The 27,359-nt window shown below is 46.0% G+C and overlaps 1 protein-coding gene across 3 annotated transcripts in view; it reads left to right on the top strand.

Annotated features, from left to right (window-relative positions):
• The window catches only part of LOC143957726 (killer cell lectin-like receptor subfamily G member 1), a 65,183-nt gene that overhangs the window by 24,832 nt on the left and 12,992 nt on the right, over window positions 1-27,359 (top strand). For 2 of the 3 annotated variants that reach the window (XM_077467428.1, XM_077467426.1), the window contains exons 3-4: window positions 16,223-16,339; window positions 18,637-18,815. In XM_077467428.1, the coding sequence (XP_077323554.1) occupies window positions 16,223-16,339; window positions 18,637-18,815 (296 nt within the window). The remainder of the gene's footprint in view (window positions 1-16,222; window positions 16,340-18,636; window positions 18,816-27,359) is intronic. The other variant, XM_077467427.1, reaches the window with a different exon arrangement.

The following is a 27,359-nucleotide window of genomic DNA, read 5'->3' as shown; positions in this document are numbered from 1 at the left end:
AATTTAAAGGGACGTACATGTACGCCCATTTGCCTGGCCGCGGCCATTCTGTCGACGTACATCGTCATGCGCTGGTCGGCAAGTGGTTAAAACCGCAAGCAGTTTTAAATTACTTTTTTTCTGTTAAATGTCATTTTGTGCAGGGACTGTTCTAAACACGGGAAACACGTGCCACTTCACAGGCATACTTAGACACCCCCCAGGCACGATATTTGAAGGAATATTTCACTTTTTTTTTTCACTTTAATCGTCATTAAAATCAGTGCTCCCGAAAAAACGCCCTTTTTAAAAACATTTTAGGCATTGACCCATGTCCCCTGGGGCAGGAGCCAGGTCCCTAAACCCTTTTTAGGACATATCTTGTATATTAAATAAGCAATATTTATGTGGCGCTACCTAGATAAAGGAATAGTTTCTTATAAATATAGTTTTTTTGTGAAATCACATAAATTAAGATAAATAATAATAGTGCATTCGAAAAAATAAAATAAAATATATGTGCAAATGTGCAAAAAATTATTGTTAAACTCCACTAAGAAAAAAATTGTTACTCCCAATAAGGATTAAATTCAATATCGCAAACATAAAAAATAAATTAAATCTATAAATTCTGTGCAACTGTGCATAAAGTGCAATAGATACCACACACAATGACATAAAACACGTGAAATAGCTGGTATTGCTCAAATCAACCACAAACATCAATGTGCAAAGTGCATAATTCAGTCCGTATAACTGTATCCAAAATGTGCACACAGTCCAATAGGTAATGATGACCATGCAGAGTGAAAAGGTGCAAACTAATCCGTCTGTCCACACTTCAGTGCTTAGGGTGCACCCCTTATTTCCCCCAGCCTCTCACCTCAAAACAAGGTCCCAAGGGACCGGACAACACTTCAAGGATAATGGTTAGTCTTCCACTTCCTCTTAAGTATAATCACCAGGGATCAGCTTTAAATCTCCATGACTCCCAGTCCGGTTTGTACCATGATGAGGAAAAAGAGAGCCCGGAGCTGACAGCCAAAGGCGATAAGTGCAGGGCGGACATGACGGGGTTAACAGTAGAAGCAGAGGAAAGGATTAGGGAAGGACTAGGGTGCCGAGGGGGCGGGGTTAAGAAAGAGTCTTTATAGTCTCCTGGTGCATGCTGGGAGCTTAACAGAAGACGGAGGAGAAAGTTCAGCATGGACACAGTGGAGAGGCTTCTGCTGCAGCTGAGGGAGCAGGCGGCGGTCCGGGGTGAGGACTGGCTGGTGGATTCCTTGGGGGCTTTAGTGGCACGGCCGGAGCCTGTGACTGATGGGGGGACCGGGGCGAGCACACGGGCGCGGCGTTCCCGGCCGCCGGAGCGGTTTTCGCCCGAACGACAGGGGGGGGGGCGGCGGGCGGGGGGCGGCGGACTGGCGGTACGATCGGCGGCACCCCCTGGGACTGGATTGACTGCAGGCAGTTTGGGTCTCCCAGGACAGGGCTCTACACGGCCTGGATCTGCCACGCGGGGGAGGCCTAGGGGGGTGGGGATGGAACGCTGCACTGCTAGGAGAACAGCTTCAGTGAGCGCTGGCCCCGCCCCCAGAACGGAGCAGAGAGCAAGAGTCACGAGGGGGAGAGCTGATGTCCCCAGGCCTGCTTACTTGTCGGCAAGGGACTGTGCTTTGGAGCCCCTTCTCAGCGCAGGCCACCCCCCATTGGAGGAGCAGCGAGCAGCCAGCAAGCAAGGGAGTGCGGTGGTTCCCGGGCCTGCGGTGGTGACGGCAGGGGATCGCTTTGGGGGGGCATTTCAGAGCGCTGGCCCCGCCCCCGGAGCGGAGCTGAGCAGTGGGGGGGCTGGGGGGGGACATTGGATGTCTGCTATCCCCGGGCCTGCCACAGCCGCGGCAGGGGATCGCCGCAGTCTGGGACGGAGGCTGCCCAGGGTCATGGGGAGCGTGGAGGAAGACTGCGGGACTGTGGGGGCGTACGCCGGTCGGGGCAAGGCCAAGCGGAAGTCGGAGGCCGGTCACGCGGAGCGCAGGAGGGTGCGGATGGCGGACAGCGTGGCGGCAGCCGGAAGAGAGCGATCTGGCGGGTCCTCATCATCAGAGGAGGTGGAGCGCGATCTGGGAGCCAGGGAAGAATCGGATGCGGTGGACGATGCGGCCCTTCCTGGCATCGGGAGGAAGTCCGGAGTGAGCGGGCGATCGGCTGATGGGACGTCTCCTGTGCAGCCCGGTAAGTCACCTGCTTCTTTACCAGGATTGGGTACGTCAGGTAATTGGCAGCAGGGGGACTGTGGGGGGGGGCTTAGCCGGGGTTTGGGGTCCGGGGGGGCGGGGGTTTCTAAGGACTTGCAAGGTTTTTTGGTGGGTTTAAAAGAACTGGTGTGTCAGTTTGAGCGGGGGGTTACGGCGCCTGTGGGGCCGGGGGCGGCATGGGTCCCCACGGGGGGCGGTATGGCGCCTGCGCTGGGACCACAAGGACATCAGCTTGTGGATGCGTTTGATGACGACGGCGAGGGCCCCGGGGCAGTTTTTTCAGGGGGGGGCCGGTGGACCGTCAGCCCCAGGACAACCGGCCGGAAGTAAAAAAGGGGTGTGTTGGCAGTACAACTCTGGTGCCTGTAAGTTCGGCAATGGTTGCCGGTTCAAGCACGAGTGTTCAGGCTGCGGCGGAACTCACCCTGCTTCCAAATGCTTTAAGCAAGGGAAGGGCCGACCGGGGGATGTTGGCAACAAGAGGGAGGACTCCGGTGATGGTGGCAAGGATGCGGCCGTTTCTCGGTAGGTATCCGGACAGGAGGGCAGCGAAGCTTCTAGAGGATGGGTTCACGGATGGCTTTAGAATTCCTTGCGCGTTGACGGTGATTCCACCGTTGGCGCCCAATTTGAAGTCGGCCCTGCAACATCCGGAGGTGGTTTCTGAAAAACTGCGGAAGGAGGTTGCGTTGGGTAGGATGTGTGGCCCTTTCCCGGTGCCTCCTTTGGAGGACTTGGTGGTCTCTCCGTTGGGTGTGGTGCCCAAAAAGGAGCCCCTCAAGTTTAGGCTTATTCACCACCTTTCCTTCCCGAAGGGCGGGTCGGTGAATGATGGGATCGATCAAGAAGTTTGCTCCGTGTCATACACGTCGTTTGACGCGGCGGTGAATTGGGTGCGCAGATATGGAAGGGGGGCCTTGCTGGCCAAAGCGGACGTGGAATCGGCCTTTCGTTTGTTGCCGGTGCATCCTGATAGTTTTCGTTTGTTGGGGTGTCATTGGGAGGATGGTTTCTATGTAGACCAGTGCTTACCGATGGGCTGTTCGATCTCCTGTGCGGTGTTTGAACAGTTTAGCTCGTTCGTTGAATGGGTGGTGCGGGATGTGTCGGGGGTGAATTCGATCATTCACTACCTTGACGATTTTCTGTGCATTGGGCCTCCAGCTTCCAAGGTTTGCGCGATATTGCTGGCGACGCTGCAGCATATTGCGGCCATATTTGGCATTCCTTTGGCACCGGACAAAACTGAGGGACCTCGCACGGTCATCGTGTTTTTGGGAATTGTCTTGGATTCCGAGGCCATGGAGTGCCGGTTGCCTGAGGACAAGTTGGCGGATTTGCGGCAGGAGATAACGGAGTTGTTGGGGGTTCGGAAGGTTCAGCTGCGCAAATTGCAATCGGTCCTCGGCAAACTCAATTTTGCCTGTCGGATTTTACCAATGGGGCGGGTTTTCAACCGCAGGTTGGCGGCCAGCACGGCGGGTGTCGCGTCCCCTACGCATTTTGTGCGATTAGTAAAATCGCATAAGGCTGACTTGCAGGTCTGGCGAACATTTTTGGAGTCGTTCAATGGGCGGGCGATGTGGATGTCGGGGCCGGTCAGCAACTTTGACCTGGAATTGTTCACCGATGCGGCTGGGGCTTTTGGGTTTGGGGCGTTTTTTCAGGGCAGATGGAGCGCGGGTCCTTGGCCGCAATCGTGGGTGGCGGCAGGGTTCACGTCGAATCTGGTGCTGCTGGAATTGTTTCCAGTGGTTCTGGCAGTGGAGCTGTGGGGTGCCTCCTTCAGGGATCTGAAGGTGCGTTTTCATGGGGATAACATGGGGGTTGTGCAGGTCATTAATCGAAATACGGCCTCTTCCCCCCCTGTCATTCGGTTGCTGCGTCACCTGGTGTTGCGGTGCCTGCAGTTGAATGTGTTCATTCACGCGGTGCATCTTCCGGGCGTGGAGAACGTGGTGGCGGATGCGCTGTCCAGGTTCCAGTGGGAGCGGTTTCGGGAGTTGGTACCGGGGGCAGAAGAGTTCGGGACTCCCTGCCCGCTGTGGTTGTGGGATTTAGCTTTTGATACGACTGTTAAGCAAGATGCAGTTTGAGGGGGTGGGGCTGGGTGGTCCCCTGACAGGACTCGTGGTTCGGTAGTCGGCTGGTTGTAAGGGTTGTTCGGAGGGGTCCCCTGGGGCTTGCAGCCCACCCGGGGGGGGGGGGGGGTACAGGTGGCTGGTTTGGGTGCATTAGGGGGCGTTGTGTCCACCTCATGGAGATTGGTGCTCAGTTGGTTAGCTTTGGGTTCTATTTCCGAAGCATAATAAAAAAAAAAAAAAAAAAAAAAAGAGGGGTTTGCGGCAGGTTGACAGGAGAAGGGGTTGGTTGGAAGGTGTTGGTTTCATTTTATGCTGTTACTGTACGGTGGTGTTCATGGCTGTTTGTTTTTTTATGTTTTTTCTTTCCTTTTCTTTTCCTGTTTTCTTCTGTTTCAGGTACGGCAAAAGGATTGGTCTGGATAATGGGCCATTCCTATGTGTGCTGGGGGGCACGACGGGGTGACGCTAGGAGGGGTGGCAGACGTTTAGGTTTTGCAAAAAGTGAGGTCTGTATCAAGTGGTTTGGTTTCCCAGGAATGTTATGGGGCAGGTTGGTGGGGGAGGTTCATCGTTTTGCACAGAGAGACAGGCCCCCGGATGTGCTGGTGATCCATGCGGGTGGTAATGACCTGGGCTGCAAGACTATGATTGACCTTACGCGGGATATTCAGTTTGACGTGTGGCGTCTCAGCATGGATTTTCCAAACATGGTCATAGTTTGGTCGGACATGGTGGCCCGCACCACGTGGCGGATGGCCAGGTCCGTTGAGGGGGTGAATAGAGCCAGGAGGAAGGTTAATAGGGCGGTCAGTAACTTCATGGTTCGGAATGGGGGGTTGGCCGTTAGACACTGGGAACTCGAGTTTGAGACTTGGAGATACTTGAGAAAGGATGGCGTTCACTTGAATGACGTGGGCATTGACCTGTGGACTCTTGGGATCCAGGATGGTATTGAGCGAGCACTTCGGGTGTGGAGGGGCATGCAGCAGTAAGTGGGTTACTTCCGCATGCTGTGGCGGGTTTTTTGGTCTGTGCAGGCGAAGGAGATATGGCAAAATGGTTCAGGAACTATCGCTGAATGGGATCCTGATGGTGGTTTCCGGATAACTGAGGTTAGAAGGAAAGGGTTATGGGGGCACTGCGGACAGCGTTTGTCTTTGAGCCTGCTTGTCGGCTTGAGGCCTATTATTACGCTTGGAGAGGGACCGCAGTGTCAAGTTGGTCATGGGTTCAAATGTTTTTGGTGATAATTGCCTGCACAGACCAATGCCATGCAGTGGTTGCTATTCAGAAGTTATATTGGGATATTGTTTGTTATTGTTATAATTTTATATTATTGAGAGTACATATTTTTCATACAGAGTTGTTCATATTGGAATTTAACCGTTTATTTTGTTTACAAATAATAAAGTAGGCTGCTACGGCCTTTTCTTACTCCAACCAGTGTGGTCTCAAGTTAATGGGGTATAGGTAAGGTTGGGGTTATGGAAGCAGTCTATCTGGTATACCACAGTCAAGAGAGCCCGGAGCTGACAGCCAAAGGCGATAAGTGCAGGGCGGACATGACGGGGTTAACAGTAGAAGCAGAGGAAAGGATTAGGGAAGGACTAGGGTGCCGAGGGGGCGGGGTTAAGAAAGAGTCTTTATAGTCTCCTGGTGCATGCTGGGAGCTTAACAGAAGACGGAGGAGAAAGTTCCCACCCACCCTCCCAACTGTTAGAGGTTGTTGGTTTTGTGCTTGCTTGTACGGGGGTTGTTGGCCTTTTTCTTATGACAGGTTTCTGGACGGTGGATGTCGTGGCAGGCTGGCGGGTTTTTTGGTCTGTGCAGGCGAAGGAGATATGGCAAAATGGTTCAGGAACTATCGCTGAATGGGATCCTGATGGTGGTTTCCGGATAACTGAGGTTAGAAGGAAAGGGTTATGGGGGCACTGCGGACAGCGTTTGTCTTTGAGCCTGCTTGTCGGCTTGAGGCCTATTATTACGCTTGGAGAGGGACCGCAGTGTCAAGTTGGTCATGGGTTCAAATGTTTTTGGTGATAATTGCCTGCACAGACCAATGCCATGCAGTGGTTGCTATTCAGAAGTTATATTGGGATATTGTTTGTTATTGTTATAATTTTATATTATTGAGAGTACATATTTTTCATACAGAGTTGTTCATATTGGAATTTAACCGTTTATTTTGTTTACAAATAATAAAGTAGGCTGCTACGGCCTTTTCTTACTCCAACCAGTGTGGTCTCAAGTTAATGGGGTATAGGTAAGGTTGGGGTTATGGAAGCAGTCTATCTGGTATACCACAGTCAAGAATTATAAATAACTCCCCACTTACATTAAATTTCAATGAATCGCGGATATAAACAATGCTACTTCCGTTCTCGGCCGTGACCGGAAGTGACGATCGACACATAGCTCCTCCCTGACGCGTTGCGTTACATACCACGTGACTTTCTCAAAGGGTGAGGGGTCAGGTGTCTTTTCTTCCTTATATATGGTACGCTCCGCTGTCGCATTAATCCTACGGCAGCGGAGAGGGCTCAATACATCTACTATATCTTTTCAAACTTCTTAATTTGGTTAATCCCCATCAATATTAGAATTCTAATGTAATATCCTTATATATAATATTAAAATTAACTGGATTTAAACTTTAAAACCGTAACTAAATGAGTAAATACCCAGTGTGTCCATCTTGTGGATGAACTCTAGAATACATTCCAGCTATATGAGATGATAATTAACCATCCACCTAAATACTCACTGAGGCCATCTTGTGCATATAATGTAGAATGCAATATAATGGTGAGAAATACTCATTAATCATGAATACTCATTAATCATTAAAATAAATGCTCAATGTAGCCATCTTGTGGATAAAAAAATATAAATCCTCAATGTAGCCAACTTGTGGATAAATCATAAAAGAAATTAAACTGATAAAGTTACCATATAAATAGGGGGGTGTATGGACACCATCTAGTGGGTCCTGAATAGCATATAAAAATATTTTCTAAAATTAAAATTGCTATATCAAACTAATTGAGAAAAAAATATATAAATACTCCCCGAGATGGTTACAAGGTACATATAATCACAACCAATTAATTAAAATTCATTTTAAAATATTTAAAATCTGCATCATTAACATCATTGGGATTAAAAATACAGAACTAAGAATAATAGTCTTAAAAAATCAGGAAATGTCAGATAATAATTAATTAACTAATAATTGGAGATAAAACAATTTAAATCAAATTCAACGTTATGTCCTGAAGGTGCTAAAGTGCATAATTCGTGGATCCATCGGGATTCTGCCTGACTTATCTTTATAATTTTATTATCACCCCTCCAATGTGGTTTGTATTTTTCAATCCCACAGATCATTAGTAGGGAGGGGTCTTTTTTGTGGAATTTGGCAAAATGCCTTGATAGACTATGTTTATCAAAGCCTTTTTTGATATTTTGGACATGTTCCCTCAATCTTTTCCAAAGTGCCCTTTTAGTCCTCCCCACATATTGTATATGACAAGGGCACTCCAGAATATATACCACACCTTCACTGCGACATGTAATGAAGTCATTAATTATGTATTCCTTTCCTGTAACTACTGAAGAAAAATTGGATTTCTTCTTTTTATTTTCCTTTGTGTGTCTACACGCATAACATTTCTTACACGGGTAGAATCCCTTACCTTCAAAAAAGGAAAATAATTTCTTGGGTGGGTCTAGTACATTTTTTTGCTAAGCTATCCCTCAAAGTGGGGGTCTTCTATAAACGAATTTGGGTTTTTCTGGAAGGATCTTACATAAGTGACGGTCTGTTTTAATAATTTCCCAATATTTCCTAATTATTTTTTCGATTTGTTTAAACTGAATATTATAGTCCATAATCAAAGGGACCATTTCCTTTCTATCTTCATTTTTAGTAGTATCCTGTATTAGTTGACTCCTATCCAGTTGCAATACGGTATCAATTTTATTTTTAATAAATTCAGTTTGATAACCCTTTTGGACAAATCTCTCTCCAATCAATTCAGCCTGTTGGAGAAATTTTGAGTTATCAGAACATTTCCGTCTTAGTCTTATTAATTGTCCCCTCGGAATATTTTCTAACCATCTGAAATGATGGCAGCTATCTAGAGGAAGATAGCTGTTCCTGTCAACAGATTTAAAATGAGTATATGTTTTTAATTCTTCTTCAGTTCTTTCAATTACCAAATCCAGAAAGTTTATCTTTTCCGTACTAATTTCCCATGTAAGCTTAATGTTTTTATTATTCATATTTAATTCGAAACAGAATTCATCTAAACTTTCTCTATCTCCAGCCCAGATCATGATCAAATCATCTATGAAACGTTTATAGAGTATTAGTTGGTGAGGCATCTTGTTATACAGGGTCTTTTCTTCCCATTCAGCCATATACAGATTGGCCACACTCGGTGCATATTTTGCACCCATAGCAATGCCACAAATTTGCTTGTAGTATGAATTGTTAAACCAAAAATAGCTTGAATTAAGCCCAAAGCGTAGACACTCTATAATAAATCTCCTTTGTCTATATTTTAGATTGCTGAGATTTCTCAGACCCCATTTTGTCGCTTGTAATGCTTCTTCATGATTAATAATCGTATATAGTGAAGTAACATCTGCTGTTATTAAATAAATTGGATCTTCGTTTAAATTGACATCTTTCAACAGTTGTATGAGATGTTTGGTACCTCTTAAATAAGATTTTGTCTTTCATACTACAGGCTGCAGGAAAAAAAATCTATATACTCGCCAATTCTTGCACAAACTGAGTTTATCCTATTTACTATGGGTCAGCCCGGAGGTTTTTTCTCATCTTTATGTATTTTCGGGATCATGTAGATTACCGGTATTCTACATATATTGGGCACTAGATATTTTGCTTTCTTTTTATTTAGGAGACCCTTTTCCGATCCTTTATGTATGATCTTAGCTAATTCTTTTTTGTATCTCATGGTTGGGTTACTTAATAATTTCTGATAAGTATTCTCATCACTCAGTTGGCTATTTAGTTCTTCATTGTAGTCTTTCTTCGATTGTATGACTATGGCTCCTCCTTTGTCTGCCTGTCGTATCACAATATCCTTACTAGATTCCAATTTCTTAATCCCTTTTTTGATATCACTGGGATCCGGCATCTTTTTTATTTTTAATTCATGTAGATCTCTTAAAACCAACTTTTTAAAAACTTCAATGTGTCCATCATTTGTTGCTGGAGGATTAAATACTGATTTATTTCTCAAATAGGTGAATCGAATGGGGTACAATTAATAAGACTAAGACGGAACTGTTCTGATAACTCAAAATTTCTCCAACAGGCTGAATTGATTGGAGAGAGATTTGTCCAAAAAGGTTATCAAACTGAATTTATTAAAAATAAAATTGATACCGTATTGCAACTGGATAGGAGTCAACTAATACAGGATACTACTAAAAATGAAGATAGAAAGGAAATGGTCCCTTTGATTATGGACTATAATATTCAGTTTAACGACTTTCAGACCGGACCAATTTGCCGGGCAAAGACCAGACCACTTTTTGCGATTCGGCACTGCGTCGCTTTAACTGACAATTGCGCGGTCGTGCGACGTGGCTCCCAAACCAAATTGACGTCCTTTTTTTCCCACAAATAGAGCTTTCTTTTGGTGGTATTTGATCACCTCTGCGGTTTTTATTTTTTGCGCTATAAACAAAAATAGAGCGACAATTTTGAAAAAAACGCATTATTTTTTACTTTTTGTTATAATAAATATCCCCCAAAAATATATATATAAAAAAATTTCCCTCAGTTTAGGCCGATACGTATTCGTCTACATATTTTTGGTAAAAAAAATCGCAATAAGCGATTATTGATTGGTTTGCGCAAAAGTTATAGCGTTTACAAAATAGGGATTTTTTTTTGCATTTTTATTAATAATTTTTTATTATTTTTTTTTACTAGTAATGGTGGCGATCAGCGATTTTTATTGTGACTGCGACATTGTGGGGGACACATCGGACATTTTTGACACATTTTTGGGACCATTGTCATTTTATACAGTAATCAGTGCTATATAAATGCAGTGATTCCTGTGTAAATGACACTGGCAGTGAAGGGGTTAACCAGTGGGTGGCAGTGTAGGGGTTAAGTGTTCCTAGGGCTGTGTTACTAACTGTGGGGGGGTTGGGCTTTCATTTAGTGAACACTGATCTCTGCTCCAATCACATGGAGCAGAGATCAGCATCACTAGTTGCTAGGCAGAATGGAGAAATGCTGTTTACAACGGCATTTCTTCATTTGGCCGCTCCGTGAGACGATCGCGGGGATGCCCGCGGCGATCGAGTCCGCGGGTCCCGCGACCGGACTCACGGGGGTCCCGACCAGCGCGGGAGTGCGCTGGCGGCAGCGCGCTCCCGATGGCAGGGTGGCAAATTTAAAGGGACGTACATGTATGCCCATTTGCCTGCCCGTGCCATTCTGTCGACGTACATCGTCGTGCGCTGGTCGGCAAGTGGTTAAACAAATCGAAAAAATAATTAGGAAATATTGGGAAATTATTAAAACAGACTGTCACTTATGTAAGATCCTTCCAGAAAAAACCAAATTCGTTTATAGAAGACCCCCCACTTTGAGGGATAGCTTAGCAAAAAATGTACTAGACCCACCCAAGAAATTATTTTCCTTTTTTGAAGGTAAGAGATTCTACCCGTGTAAGAAATGTTTAATGCGTGTAGACACACAAAGGAAAATAAAAAGAAAAAATCCAATTTTTCTTCAGTAGTTACAGGAAAGGAATACATAATTAATGACTTCATTACATGTCGCAGTGAAGGTGTGGTATATATTCTGGAGTGCCCTTGTCATATACAATATGTGGGGAGGACTTAAAAGGGCACTTTGGAAAAGATTGAGGGAACATGTCCAAAATATCAAAAAAGGCTTTGATAAACATAGTCTATCAAGGCATTTTGCCAAATTCCACAAAAAAGACCCCTCCCTACTAATGATCTGTGGGATTGAAAAATACAAACCACATTGGAGGGGTGATAATAAAATTATAAAGATAAGTCAGGCAGACTCCCGATGGATCCACAAATTATGCACTTTAGCACCTTCAGGACATAACGTTGAATTTGATTTAAATTGTTTTATTTGCAATTATTAGTTAATTTAATTATTATCTGACATTTCCTGATTTTTTAAGACTATTATTCTTAGTTCTGTATTTTTAATCCCAATGATGTTAATGATGCAGATTTTAAATATTTTAAAATGAATTTTAATTAATTGGTTGTGATTATATGTACCTTGTAACCATCTCGGGGAGTATTTATATATTTTTTTCTCGATTAGTTTGATATAGCAATTTTAATTTTAAAAATATTTTTATATGCTATTCAGGACCCACTAGATGGTGTCTATACACCCCCCTATTTATATGGTAACTTTATCAGTTAAATTTATTTTAATGATTTATCCACAAGTTGGCTACATTGAGGATTTATATTTTTTTATCCACAAGATGGCTACATTGAGCATTTATTTTAATGATTAATGAGTATTCATGATTAATGAGTATTTCTCACCATTATATTGCATTCTACATTATATGCACAAGATGGCCTCAGTGAGTATTTAGGTGGATGGTAAATTATAATCTCATATAGCTGGAATGTATTCTAGAGTTCATCCACAAGATGGCCACACTGGGTATTTACTCATTTAGTTACGGTTTTAAAGTTTAAATCCAGGTTAATTTTAATATTATATATAAGGATATTACATTAGAATTCTAATATTGATGGGGATTAACCAAATTAAGAAGTTTGAAAAGATATAGTAGATGTATTGAGCCCTCTCCGCTGCCGTAGGATTAATGCGACAGCGGAGCGTACCATATATAAGGAAGAAAAGACACCTGACCCCTCACCCTTTGAGAAAGTCACGTGGTATGTGACGCAACGCGTCTGAGGGGAGCTAGGTGTCGATCGTAATTTCCGGTCACGGCCGAGACCGGAAGTAGCATTGTTTATATCCTCGATTCATTGAAATTTAATGTAAGTGGGGAGTTATTTATAAATAAACGTTATTTTAATTGTACTACACATTGGAGGCCCCCCTTTATTCTTTTTCCTCATCATGGTACAAACCGGACTGGGAGTCATGGAGATTTAAAGCTGATCCCTGGTGATTATACTTAAGAGGAAGTGGAAGACTAACCATTATCCTTGAAGTGTTGTCCGGTCCCTTGGGACCTTGTTTTGAGGTGAGAGGCTGGGGGAAATAAGGGGTGCACCCTAAGCACTGAAGTGTGGACAGACGGATTAGTTTGCACCTTTTCCCTCTGCATGGTCATCATTACCTATTGAACTGTGTGCACATTTTGGATACAGTTATACGGACTGAATTATGCACTTTGCACTTTGATGTTTGTGGTTGATTTGAGCAATACCAGCTATTTCACGTGTTTTATGTCATTGTGTGTGGTATCTATTGCACTTTATGCACAGTTGCACAGAATTTATAGATTTAATTTATTTTTTATGTTTGCGATATTGAATTTAATCCTTATTGGGAGTAACAATTTTTTTCTTAGTGGAGTTTAACAATCATTTTTTGCACATTTGCACATATTGTTATATTTATTTATATTTATTTATATATATTTATTTCTTGATACTGCTATTATCTCCTTTTCAATTTGTATATATATATATATATATATATATATATATATATATATATATATATATATATATATATATATATATACATATACATATATATATATATATATATATACATATATATATATATATATTTTTTTTTTTTTCTAATGCACTATTATTATTTATCTTCACTTATGTGATTTCACTAAAAACCTATATTTATAAAAAACTATTCCGTTATCTAGGTAGCGCCACATAAATATTGCTTATTTAGTTTTTGGAGTGCAGGGAACACTTTTATATGTGAGCAGCTTCCTAAAATTTATTTTAAACTTACCGGGCAAAGGTTGTGCACAACAGTTTCTACAAAATTTACATATCTTGTATATTAGCCATTAAAATTAGCACTTTTTATTTCGAACGTTTCGAGTCCCATAGACTTCAATGGGGTTCTAAAGTTCACACAAATTTTCGGTCCGTTCGAAAGTTCTGGTGCGAACCGAACCGGGGGGTGTTCGCCTCATCCCTAACCTTTAGGCCACGTACACACGCGCGGACTGTTTGCCCAACCTTGTTCGTCAAACAATTTCGGCAAACAGTCCGCTCAAAATTTGCATGAGCGGACTTGCCCACACACGAGCGGACTGTTTCAACGAACTGTTTGCCAAACAGTCCGCTCAACTTTTGAAATGAACGGACTCGCCCACGTAAGGCGGAGGCAAATCCGCCCATTTCGAGCGCGTGTACAGGTAGGCGGGGCCCGCGAAGGAGACGTCGCGGGCTCCGCCGCCTGGAATGGGCTTAAAGGGGAACCCCAACGCCGAAAAAAATCGGCGTGGGGGTTCCCCCAAAGTCCACACCAGACCCTTGTCCGAGCACGCTACCCGGCCGGCCAGGAAAGGGGGGCGAGCGAGCGCGCCCCCCTCCTGAGCCGTACCAGGCCGCGTGCCCTCAACATGGGGGGGTGCCTTGGGGAAGGGGGGGCCGCGCGGCTCCCCCACCCCAAAGCACCTTGTCCCCATGTTGATGAGGACAAGGGCCTCTTCCCGACAACCCTGGCCGTTGGTTGTCGGGGTCTGCGGGCGGGGGGCTTATCGGAATCCGGGAGCCCCCTTTAAGAAGGGGGCCCCCGGATACCGGCCCCCCACCCTATGTGAATGAGTATGGGGTACAATGTACCCCTACCCATTCACCTGTGAAATAAAGTACAAAAAAAAACACAACACAGGGGAAAAAATATTTTATTGCACAGCTCCGGGGGTCTTCCGTCTTCGGGGGTCTTCTCGCCGGACTCCTCCGCTATGTGTGTGTAGCTCTTTTACTAGCGGAGGAGTCCGGCTTTCTTCCTCCCCGCCGCCGGCCTCTTCTCCCGACTTCGGGGGTCTTGTCCCCCTCTTCGGTTCTTCTGCCGGGCCACCGCGCCTTCTTGTAGCTCTTTTACAGGCGGTGGCCCGGTCTTCTGTCGCCGCTGCCTTCCGTTCTTCTGTCGCCGCCTTCGGTTCTTCTGCCGGGCCACCGCGCCTTCTTGTAGCTCTTTTACAGGCGGTGGCCCGGTCTTCTGTCGCCGCTGTCGCTGTCGCCGCCTTCCGTTCTTGTTCTTCTTCTTGTTCTTCTTCTTCTTCTCCAGGCGATGTTGACACGTCGCTCCCTCCGGCCGGAATGCCAGGGACACGCTCCGCTGCCACTTATATAGTGACAATGGGGCGGTGTCACATGGTATATGTCACATGGGTTGGTCACATGGTGACCCCGCCCCCTTACGATGTCATAGTCCCCATGTGACATCAACCCATGTGACCAACCCATGTGACATATACCATGTGACCCCGCCCCATTGTCACTATATAAGTGACCGCACAGCGCGGCTCTGGCATTCCGGCCGGAGGGAGCGACGTGTCAACATCGCCTGGAGAAGAAGAAGAAGAACAAGAAGAAGAACAAGAACGGAAGGCGGCGACAGCGACAGCGGCGACAGAAGACCGGGCCACCGCCTGTAAAAGAGCTACAAGAAGGCGCGGTGGCCCGGCAGAAGAACCGAAGGCGGCGACAGAAGAACGGAAGGCAGCGGCGACAGAAGACCGGGCCACCGCCTGTAAAAGAGCTACAAGAAGGCGCGGTGGCCCGGCAGAAGAACCGAAGAGGGGGACAAGACCCCCGAAGTCGGGAGAAGAGGCCGGCGGCGGGGAGGAAGAAAGCCGGACTCCTCCGCTAGTAAAAGAGCTACACACACATAGCGGAGGAGTCCGGCGAGAAGACCCCCGAAGACGGAAGACCCCCGGAGCTGTGCAATAAAATATTTTTTCCCCTGTGTTGTGTTTTTTTTTGTACTTTATTTCACAGGTGAATGGGTAGGGGTACATTGTACCCCATACTCATTCACATAGGGTGGGGGGCCGGTATCCGGGGGCCCCCTTCTTAAAGGGGGCTCCCGGATTCCGATAAGCCCCCCGCCCGCAGACCCCGACAACCAGCGGCCAGGGTTGTCGGGAAGAGGCCCTTGTCCTCATCAACATGGGGACAAGGTGCTTTGGGGTGGGGGGGCCGCGCGGCCCCCCCTTCCCCAAGGCACCCCCCCATGTTGAGGGCACGCGGCCTGGTACGGCTCAGGAGGGGGGCGCGCTCGCTCGCCCCCCTTTCCTGGCCGGCCGGGTAGCGTGCTCGGACAAGGGTCTGGAGTGGACTTTGGGGGAACCCCTACGCCGATTTTTTTCGGCGTTGGGGTTCCCCTTTAAGCCCATTCCAGGCGGCGGAGCCCGCGACGTCTCCTTCGCGGGCCCCGCCTACCTGTACACGCGCTCGAAATGGGCGGACTTTCCGAGCGGGAACAGTCCGCTCATTTCGAAAGTACAGCGGACAGGCCCACACACGGGCGGACTGTTCGCTCAAACACAGTTTCAGCGGACAGTTTTTCGGAATTTCCGAAAGACTTTGTCCGTCCAACTGTCCGCTGAAACTGTCCGCTGAAAGCCCACACACGAGCGGACTGTCCGCCCAAACACTGTTCAGCGGACAAGGTTGGGCGAACAGTCCGCCCGTGTGTACGCGGCCTAAGTAGATATACTTCATTATTCAGACATCAATCACAGTGGGACTCACAATCAGTGACATATAGGGGAGCTGTCCCCAAGCACTGACTTCCTTTGTAGTACCTAGTGTGATTGTATGAAGTGGCCAGAGTTGCTTTTTAACATTATTATTTTTAACATTATTGTGTATTGTCTGCAGGTACAAGGGAAGATGGATTTGTCACCAGTAACTGCTCCGATCTGCAAAAAAGTTTGTCGAAGGAAGAATGGGAGAAATGGCTTGAATTCCTCCTTGTGGCCAATCAGACAAAACTAGGTAAATATGGCAAGATTTGCCTTTAACAATTCTGACTGAAGTTTGTAGTATATGGTGAGGATTCTTGCTGGGTGAGAACTGAGGAGGGTTAGAGATCAATATCAAAATATTGTTCCACAATGTTCTCATCATCCTCCCCTCCCATCACCAACCAGAAATCATCTTCCCCTCCCATTACCAACCAGAAATCATCCTCCCCACCCATCACCAACCAGAAATCATCCTCCCTTCCCATCACCAACCAGAAACCATCCTCCCTTCCCATCACCAACCAGAAATCATCCTCCCTTCCCATCACCAACCAGAAATCATCCTCCCCCCCATCACCAACCAGAAATCATCCTCCCCTCCCATCACCAACCAGAAATCATCCTCCCCTCCCATCACCAACCAGAAATCATCCTCCCCTCCCATCACCAACCAGAAATCATCCATCCCATCACCAACCAATATTTTTCCTCCCTTCCCATCACTAACCAAAGAGCATGCTCCCTTCCATCCCCAACCAGATATAATTCTCCCTTTCCAACATCAATCAGAAATCATCCTCCCCTCCCATCACCAACCAGAAATCATCCTCCCATCCCATCACCAACCAGAAATCATCCTCCCATCCCATCACCAACCAGAAATCATCCTCCCTTCCCATCACCAACCAGAAATCATCTTCCCCTCCCATCACCAACCAGAAATCATCCTCCCTTCCCATCACCAACCAGAAATCATCCTCCCTTCCCATCACCAACCAGAAATCATCCTGCCTTCCCATCACCAACCAGAAATCATCCTGCCTTCCCATCACCAACCAGAAATCATCCTCCCTTCCCATCACCAACCAGAAATCATCCTCCCTTCCCATCACCAACCAGAAATCATCCTGCCTTCCCATCACCAACCAGAAATCATCCTCCCTTCCCATCACTAATCAGAAACCATCCTCCCTTCCCATCATCAACCAGAAACCATCCTCCCTTCCCATCACCAACCAGAAACCACCCTCCCTTCCCATCACCAACCAGAAATCATCCTCCCTTCCCATCACCAACCAGAAATCATCCTCCCTTCCCATCACCAACCAGAAATCATCCTGCCTTCCCATCATCAACCAGAAATCATCTTCCCTTCCCATCCCCAACCAGATATAATTCTCCCTTCCCATCACCAACCAGAAATCATCTTCCCCTCCCATCACCAACCAGTTATCATCCATCCCATCACCAACCAATATTTGTCCTCCCTTCCCATCACTAACCAAAGATCATGCTCCCTTCCATCCCCAACCAGATATAATTCTCCCTTTCGAACATCAACCAAAAATCATCCTCCCCTCCCATCACCAACCAGAAATCATCCTCCCTTCCCATCACCAACCAGAAATCATCCTCCCTTCCCATCACCAACCAGAAATCATCCTCCCTTCCCACCAGCAACCATAAATCATCCTCACTTTCCGTCACCATCCAGAAATTGTCCTTCCTTGCCATCACCATGCAAAAATTGTCCTTATTTCCCAAAACCAACCATAAATTGTCCTCCCATCCCATCATCAACCATAAATCACCTTCTCATCACCAACCAGAAATCATCCTCCCCTCCCATCACCAACCAGAAATCCTCTATTCCATCAGCAACCAATAATCATCATCCCCTCCCATCACCAACCAGAAATCATCCTCACCTCCCACCAGTGACCAGAAATCATCCTCACTTTACGTCACCATCCAGGAATTGTCCTTTCCCATAAGCAACCATAAATTGTTCTCCCATCCCACCATCAACCAAAAATCATCTTCTCATCACCATCCAGAAATTGCCCCTCCCCTCCCATCACCAACCCGAAATTGTTTTCCCTTCTCATCATCAACTAGAAATTGTCCTCCTATTCCATTACCAATGGCAAATAATCCTCCCTTCCTATCACCAAGCAGAAATCGTCCTCCCTTCCCATCATCAACCGATATTGAGTGTCCTTGTGACAGACAGAACACAGATATGTTGGGTAAAAACAAAGCAAATAGAAATACCTGCAGAAATAAGAGGCAACATACTTACCATCCTGGCCACCTACACTTATTCAACCCCCCGATACATACATGCGTGGGAGGAACCACTGCTTGTGATAGGGGAAAAGGGAAATCGCCTTGTCCGATCAGTCAAATACTTGTGGTGGATAGATTAGCAGTGTTGCAGCAGTATTTCAGGACCTTGACCCCCACTATAAAAAGTTTATTGCCTCCACATTTTGCCTGTATGCTCTTTTGACTAAAGATTTTATTTGTCTGCGTTTGCTTACTCAGTGACGGCACACTCTATATCCTGTATCTCAGGAAAGTCACCTAGATGTCCGGATCTTTGGATCAGCATTTATGATAAGTGTTATTTCTTCTCTGAGAACCAGACACACCATGAAGACAGCATTAAAGACTGCAAAGAACGTGGCTCCAGACTGGCTTTAGTGAAGGAGAAGACCATACGGGTCAGTCTTGATGATTGGGGGTGTGGGGTGGAGAACAGTTGATGACATACTCATAAATATATATATAATATATAGTAAGAACTTGCTTCAATTTGTAGAGATTCTAACTTCTTTTTAAGGGCTTTTCTTGCCCAATTTGAATTGCTCCCTCTGTGCCATCAAATGCCCCCACTGGGCCATCAAATGGCACCACTGTGATCCCCATGCCTGCTCGCCGTCTGCCCAGCACTTACTCTGTCTCGGGTGATGGCGGTGAGTGGTGTCCTCTATACTTCTTCTCCCATCCTTTCCTATAGGCGATTGAATGCCTGATAGGCATCCAATCACAGCGCCTGTCATTTCAGCCAATCGGGTGACAGGTAACAGAGCACCTGACTGGCGGAGAGGCGGTTCAGTGTTAGGACAGCCAATATTAATTTTCTGTTCTAACACACCTGGGTGAACTGCGAGCGCCAAGTATGGCACTGGCAGGTCACCTTTTTTAACGCCTATTAGAACCTATGGCTCTAATCAGGTGCGTCAAAAACACCCCCGTTGCTGTAATTTAGGTGCCTGGCCCCTGAAAAGGGGGTATGCACCTGAATAGGTGGTGGTAGCGTCGGCCATGGATAGATTATTGCTATGCATGAACCTATCCATTATTCATAGAGGGGTGGCTGGAGTTAAGGGGCATCTTCTGGTGCGCCCTTATGGACGCACCACCACTGGTTGTTATGGTGTCAGGATGATTGAAGTGCATTATTTCTATTATTACATTGTAATATAAAATGAAATCATTCAACTCGCCATAATGCCGAATCAGTGGGATCCCTGAGCGTGTCACTGGCCACGTCGCCTGCCACCAGCAGAGTCCTTCCTTGCATCAGGTGCCCCTAGCAGAGTCTGTCCCTGCATCAGGTGCCCTCAGCAGAGTCCGTCCTTGCATCAGGTGTCCCCAACAGAGTCTGTCCTTGCATCAGGTGTCCCCAGCAGAGTCCGTCCTTACATCAAGTGTCCTCAACAGAGTCCGTCCTTGCATCAAGTGTCCTCAACAGAGTCCGTCCTTGCATCAGGTGTCCCCAGCAGAGTCCGTCCTTGCATCCGGTGTCCCCAGCAGAGTCCGTCCTTGCATCCGGTGTCCCCAGCAGAGTCCATCCTTGCATCCGGTGTCCCCAGCAGAGTCTGTCCTTGCATCAGGTGCCCCCAGCAGAGTCCCTCCTTGCATCAGGTGCACCAGAATCAGTCCTTACACCAGTGTTCCCAGCCTCATTCCTTACATCAGTGTCCCAGGCAGAGCCATAGTTCCCCCTGTACATAGTTACCCCCTCCCCCTGAACATAGTTACCCCTCTCCCACTAGTTATAGTTAACCCCCTCCTGCATATAGTTAACCCCCTCCTCCTGTATATAGTTACCTGCCTCCTGTATATAGTTAACCCCCTCCTGTATATAGTTAACCCCTCCTCCTGTATATACTGTAGTTACCCACCTCCTGTATATAGTTAACCCTCTCCTGTATATACTTAACCCCCTCCTCTGGTATATAGTTAACCCCCTCCTGTACATAGTTAACCCTCCTTCCTCCTATATATAGTTAACCCCCCCTCATGTACATAGTTAACCCTCCCCCTCCTGTATATAGTTAACCCCTCCTCCTGTATATAGTTATCCCCCTGTACATATTTAACCCCCTCCTCCTGTATATAGTCACCACCCCTGTACATAGTTAACCCTCCCCCTCATGTATATAGTTAACCCCCTCCTCCTGTATATAGTTAACCCCTCTCCTCCTGTATATAGCTAACCCCCTCCTCCTGTGTATAGTTAACCCCCTCCTCCTGTGTATAGTTAACCCTCCCCTCCTGTATATAGTCAACCCCCCTCCTGTATATAGTTAACCCCCCTCCTGTACATAGTTAACCCCCTCCTCCTGTATATAGTTGCCCGCCTCATGTATATAGTTAACCCCCTCCTCCTGTATATAGTTAACCCTCCCCTTCATGTATATAGTTAACCCCCTCCTCCTGTATATAGTTACCCACCTCCTGTATATAGTTAACCCCCTTCTGTATATAGTTAACCCCCTCCTCCTGTGTATAGTTAACCCCCTCCTCCTGTATATAGTTAACCCTCCCTCCTGTATATAGTTAACCCCCCTCCTCCTGTATTCAGTTAACCCCCCCTCCTCCTGTATATAGTTAACCCCTGTCACGTACCTGGTGGTAGAGCCCGACTTGCAGAAGGAGACCTCTCTTGCGGCTCAGACTCAAGGGCCCTGGTAGTGTATACAGGTAACACAAGAGTCAAGAGGGGCACGAGTGTCTGGCAGGATCAACAGCTGGATCAGGGAGTGCTGGAATCGGAGGGAAACTGGATCAGCAGGCAGGTGCAGGAAGCTGAAGCAGAGCAGCAGGCAGAGAGGCTGAACCAGGACACCAATGCAGGAACTCTGGCAGAGGCAGGACTTCAGGCAGGTGCTGGAACCACTACTGGAGATAGAGCAGCAGACGGCACCGGAACAGAAGGCTGGAAGCACAGCAGTCAGACAAGCCGGGTCGGAGGTCAGGCGGTCAGCAGAGGTACCAAGGATCAAGCAGGTGGATGGTCGGACGAGCCGGGTCGGTAAACGGGCAGGCAGCAAGGCACCGAAGGATCAAGCAGAGGGGAGGTCAGGCAGGCCGGGGTCAGATGCAGGCGGACAGCAGGAGCAGTAGGTAAACAAGCCGGGTCAACAGGTCACAGAAGGCAGGTTCTCAGAATCAGGGTACTCGCACGCTGTAGATCAGACAGCAAGAACTGGATGTGACCAACTGAGTTAAATAGCCCACCTGGCGCCAACGAGCGCACACACGTGCGCACGACTGTGCACGCGCGCACCCGCGCACGCGCGCACCCGCGGACGTGCGGCAGAAGGTCCGGACTGACCACTGCTGGCAGGATCCTCGTGACAACCCACCTCCTCCTGTATATAGATAACCCCCCCTCCTGTATATAGTTAACCCCCTCCTCCTGTATATAGTTAACCCCCTCCTCCTGTATATAGTTAACCCCCTCCTCCTGTATATAGTTAACCCCCTCCTCCTGTATATAGGTAACCCCTCCTCCTGTATATAGTTAACCCTCCTCCTGTATAAAGGTAACCCCTCCTCCTGTATATAGTTAACCCCCCACTTGTACATTAAAGTTAAATTGCTGCACTGACACAAGAGCAGAAGGAACATGGCATGAGTGGCCGTCGCCGCGTGTTCAGTGGAGAGGGGAGGAGCCGATCCGTGCAGCTTACCCCGGCTTCAGTATTGTGAAAGGTGAAGCTGATTCATTGGCTGCATGGATCGAGCCCCCTTCCTCTCTCCACTGAACACAAGGGGGAACGATCTAGCGACGGCGCCGGTGGCCATTTTACGGAAGCCAGCTGCTCCACAAATGCAAAAGCAAACATTCCCGATTTCCCTGGGCAAAATCCCAAATCAGGACAGCCTCCGATCGAGACAAGGGTCCCAAAATGGGGATTGTCCTGGGAAAATTGGGACTGTTGGCAACTATACACCCTATACACCCACAGATATAAATGGTGGTCTGTGGATGTACTAGAGTAGGGGTAGGAAACCTTTCAGAGGTTGAGATCTACCTGGACAGCATAGAGGAAATCAAAGATCCCTGGGGGAATAGTGTCCCGTGTCCCCCACCTCCACAATAGTGTCATCTGCTCCCCTTCACATTATCCCCTATATAGCTTCTTCCAGTCTGGACCCAGGAACCGGGTATAATAGCTGAACTCCCAAGACTAGGTGACACTAACTTAGATGCCAACTGGAACTGGAACTCTTTATTATAACTTCATACAGAATATATACCATGCAAGATCAGATAGGAGTTTGATTACATTATCCTAACAATACAAACTGCCACCAGTTATATAATTAACATAGCTAAGGAACAGCCAACATAAACATGAACATTAACCACTTCAGCCCCGGAAGGATTTGCCCCCTTAATGACCAGGCCATTTTTGCAATACGGCACGGTGTTACTTTAAGTGACAATTGCGCGGTCGTGCGACGTTGTACCCAAACAAAATGTATGTCCTTTTTTTCCCCACAAATAGAGCTTTCTTTTGGTGGTATTTTATCACCTCTAGATTTTTTTGCGCTATAAACAAGAAAAAGAGTGAAAACTTTGAAAAAAAATATATATTTTTTACTTTTTGCTATAATAAATATCCCCAAAAGCTATTTTAAAAAACAAATTTCTTCCTCAGTTTAGGCCGATATTTATTCTTCTACATATTTTTGGTAAACAAAATTGCAATTAGCGCATATTGGTTGGTTTGCGCGAAAGTTATAGCGTCTACAATTTGTATTTATTTATTTGTATAGTAGTGGCAGTGATTTTTAGCCGGACTGCGACATTGTGGCGGACATATCGGACACTTTTGACTCTTTTTTTTTGGGGACCAGTGACATTTATACAGTGATCAGAGCTAAAAATAGCCACTGATTACTATATAAGTGTCACTGGCAGTGAAGGGGTTAACATTAGAGGGCGATCAATGGGTTAAGTGTTCCCGGAGGGGGTGTTTCTAACTGTGGAGGGGAGATGACTGACTGGAGGAGAAGAGAGATTGCTGTTCCTAATCACTAGGGACAGCAGATCTGTCTCTTCTCCCCTGACAGAACAGGGATCTGTTTGTTTACATACACAGTTCCCTATTCTGGCTCTCTGTGGAGCGACATCACGGCCACATCGGCTCTGGCATCGTGCATGCCCCCTATTGCTCTTAAAGTGGCCGACGTATACCCATTGCGAATCGGGCAACTGTGCCAACCTGACGCAGTATAGTGACGGCGGCTGGTCAGCAAGTGGTTAAGCTAATTAATCAACTAGCCACCTAGGTGACTCAGTGTCCACTCGGACTATTCGGCGCCAAGCCCACAGCCCCAGATACACATTATTATAAGCATAAACATCCCACAATGGTTCGATAACAAGGTAAAGTGGTCACTCTCTCCCAGGGGATTTTTGTGATACCATCATATACTTATTTGGGATGATGCTAGCTGGGATCTGGATCCACCATATTGGATAAATAGTTAGGCTTCAATCTATGGTCTTTCTTGTGATTTAAGGATCTTTTTTGATCTATTCATCATGGTCCACAGCATACAGCATCTCCAATATATAAAGGGCAGCACAGTGGTGTAGTGGTTAGCACTTTCACCTAGCAGCAATAGGGTCACTGGCTCAAATCCCAACCACGACACCATCTGCTTGGAGTTTGCATGTTCTCCCTGTGCTTGCGTGGGTTTCCTCCAGGTACTCCAGTTTCCTCCCACACTCCAAAGACATGCTGGTAGGTTAATTAGACCTTGTCAAAAAAAAAATTGGTCGCAATGTTGTATGTGTTTGTAAGCGTGTCAGGACCTTACAGGGTAAAGGACCACGCAAAGTCACAGATGGACTCTGGTGGCCAGAAAGGGCCCTGAGGCAATTCAGTTTGCATAGGTAGCGCTATACAAGTCACTCACTCATCTAATATCACCCGTTCAATAAGATTTTGATGATCAGCTCACAGGTGGCCTCTATAGGTTTTGGCGATATTGAGCTGCGTTGCCCCTGAGTTTTTTCATATGTTTTTCTTTATTGGAAACCACTTTCTGTCCAATCACAGATTGACTAATGCCGCATACACACGACCGAATTGTCCCATGGACTTAGTCCGCCGGACCGCAGTACGCCGGGCAATTCGATCGTGTGTGGGCTCCAGCGGACTTTTTCATCGTAAAGATCCGGCAGACTTAGAAAGTAGCGGACTAAGAATGACGCATTCTCAGAAGCAAGTACGAGAAGGAAGCTATTGGCTACTGGCTATTGAACTTCCTTTTTCTAGTCCCGTCGTACGTGCTGTACATCACCGCGTTAGAAATCACCGGACTTTCGGAGTGTCCGTGTGTGGCCAAGTCCGTTCGTTAGAAAGTCTGGCGGATTGTTTGCCGGACTAAGTCTGCCGGATAATTTGATTGTGTGTACGCGGCATTACACGTAGTTATGTGATCCTCCTGCAAGATATTGAGATCCGTCTCTTCTTTGCACTTTCCGAACCCCAAATGTGTCCTGAAGAAGTGTACAATGAAACGCGTAGAGGCATTAGGGCTCACATCATGTATCGATTCTTATTTGTATATGTGATTTCTATTATTTCTTTCATGTCTCTGGTCTTTATACTATATGTAAATTTTTTTAGCTTTTCAATAAATGTTAAATATTTTTTTTGTACTCCCTGTGTTTGTTGTGCCTTTAAAGTCCGACCACAGGTTTTCTATAAATTCCTTTTTTTTTTTCTTTTTGTTCCCAATATTAGTGGATGAGGCGATGTGAGTACTTTTTCTCTCTTTATTCAGTAAAGTGGTCACAATATTATTCACCTCTCCAAGAGATGATCAGACAGACAGTAAAAATAGGTGACTCAATTAACAGTGGGAATGCACACCTAGTAGGCACACAATGGGAGAGATATACTTAACAATAAACACATAACACCTTAATTAAAAGAAAATAGCAGAAGACCCCCAGTATCAGGTTGTTTGAGCTGATTATATTAACATCTACTCTGAGGCTCACAGTCTAAAGCAGTCATTGCTGGTTTGGGCACAAAGACCACAAATCTGTATCCCCGCCCTAGATTCCCGAAGTCTGTGTGTTTTGGGGAGACATGGACCCTTATCCAAAGCAAGACCACTACAAGGATCCCCCAGGCACACACCTTCCAAGAATAGAGCCCCCTACAAAGCCAGGGCCCATCCTCGTTGGGTTTCTCACAATTCGTTATTCCTGCTATTATCATTTTGGAGTATCCAGTGACCCCAAACCCCAAAAAGTTCTTCAGAAATAAATAGTAAAAAGATATCCCCTAGACTGAGCCTCAATAGCCATTGTATGTGGGACTGAGCTTGGCAGCCTCTGCACTATACTGGGACACCTGGGTACATTCTCTGCTACCCCTACAGAGATAAGTTCTGCATGCATTTTGAGGGTGTTCCCTCTTCCTTAGAGCTGAGTGTCTGCTGCTCAATGACACACAGCACGTGTTTACTATGAGAATGTCTTTTCACGAGCATCACAAATGTCTGACAAATTATTTGTAATATAATTATCTCCAATGGCAGTCAACCCCACCTACAGGCCATAATATGGTATTTTTGGTTGATGGATGTAGTTCAGGAAAAAAAATCTGCAATTTGGCCACTAGATGGATCTGATGATCATAGGAGATAATTATATTACTAACCATGAGGTCAACCGTTGTGGTGCTTGTGCAAATAGTTATGACTTAAAAAAAGTGCCTCCTAGAGGCACAAAGGAGGAAGAAGAGGTGATCACCATCTCAGTCTGGGAGGATTATCATATACAGGCTATATGACATTAACCTGGAGGTGAGAGTTCTGTAAGCACAGAGGTGAAATGCAGTGTGTGAAGTTTTAGGTACCTATTTTGAGAAATCGGATGTTGGTTGATTTACGGAACAACATTCATATCACTGGTATTGTGCTTGTTTAGCACTTTTTGAACTTACCACTTCAATTGGTTTGGAATATTTTATATTATAGTTGTTTGATATTTGAAAGTTATGTGGCAGAGCCTAGAAAGCGATTTTTGTCCCAGAATTCTCAACCAGGCAGTTTAAGGTGCTCCAGGAAGCTTGCATCATGGAGAGTGTTTGGTAAAGTCAGTTTTGGGACCTGGAGCCTGGAGATTTCAAAGTGATCCAGGTGGGAGGAAATCTCAAATCCTGGGTCCAGGTATTCAGAACTCACTAATTGGTCAGGTGTAGGGATGAGCTTCGTGTTTGTGTCGAACTTACGTTCGACTCGAACATCGGCTGTTCGCCCGTTCGGCAAATGTTGTGGGCCGTTCGCGCCAAATTCGTGTGGCGCTCACGGCCCACAATGCACTGCGCCATCGCAGTGCATTGCTGGCTCATGATTGGCCAAGCATGCACTGTGACCCCGCATGCTTGGCCAATCACAGCGCCGGTAGCGAGGAGAGCCATGATTGTATAAAGTGGAAAGTGCTAATGCGCTTCACCTCACTCACAAAAAAATGTCAAATAAAGGGGTGTATAAAAATCTAAATATACTAAAAAAACTAATGTTAGTATATGTGTAAAAAATACCGAATATACTAAAAAAGTGGAAGCAGCCAAGCAGTGAATAGTAATCTCAGTACTACATAAAAAATAAGTGTTAATAATTAATGCGGCGCTGCCAGCAAACTATAATATAATATTACAAAGACACTAAATAAATAACCAGTGAAAAAAGTGAATCCACCTCACTGAGTGATCCAATGTGCAATAAGAGCAATATACTAGAAAACACTAGAACTAGTGCGTGTATAAAAACATCATGACAAAATAAATAAATGAATGAATGATCAAAAAATATTAGAACGTGACTAAAAATAAAAATAAACAGTGCACATAAATACAATAAACAATGTAACGTGCCGACTTAATTAAAAGTCCATAGAATTACTTCGTGAATATATAATCAAGTCCATGCAAGTGACG

The sequence above is a fragment of the Lithobates pipiens genome, unplaced genomic scaffold, assembly GCF_037356315.1.
Source record: "Lithobates pipiens isolate NorthernLeopardFrog02 unplaced genomic scaffold, aLitPip1_a1.2 Scaffold_55, whole genome shotgun sequence".
NCBI classification, from domain to species: Eukaryota; Metazoa; Chordata; class Amphibia; order Anura; family Ranidae; genus Lithobates; species Lithobates pipiens.
This window is presented reverse-complemented; position numbering and strand designations above follow the sequence as displayed.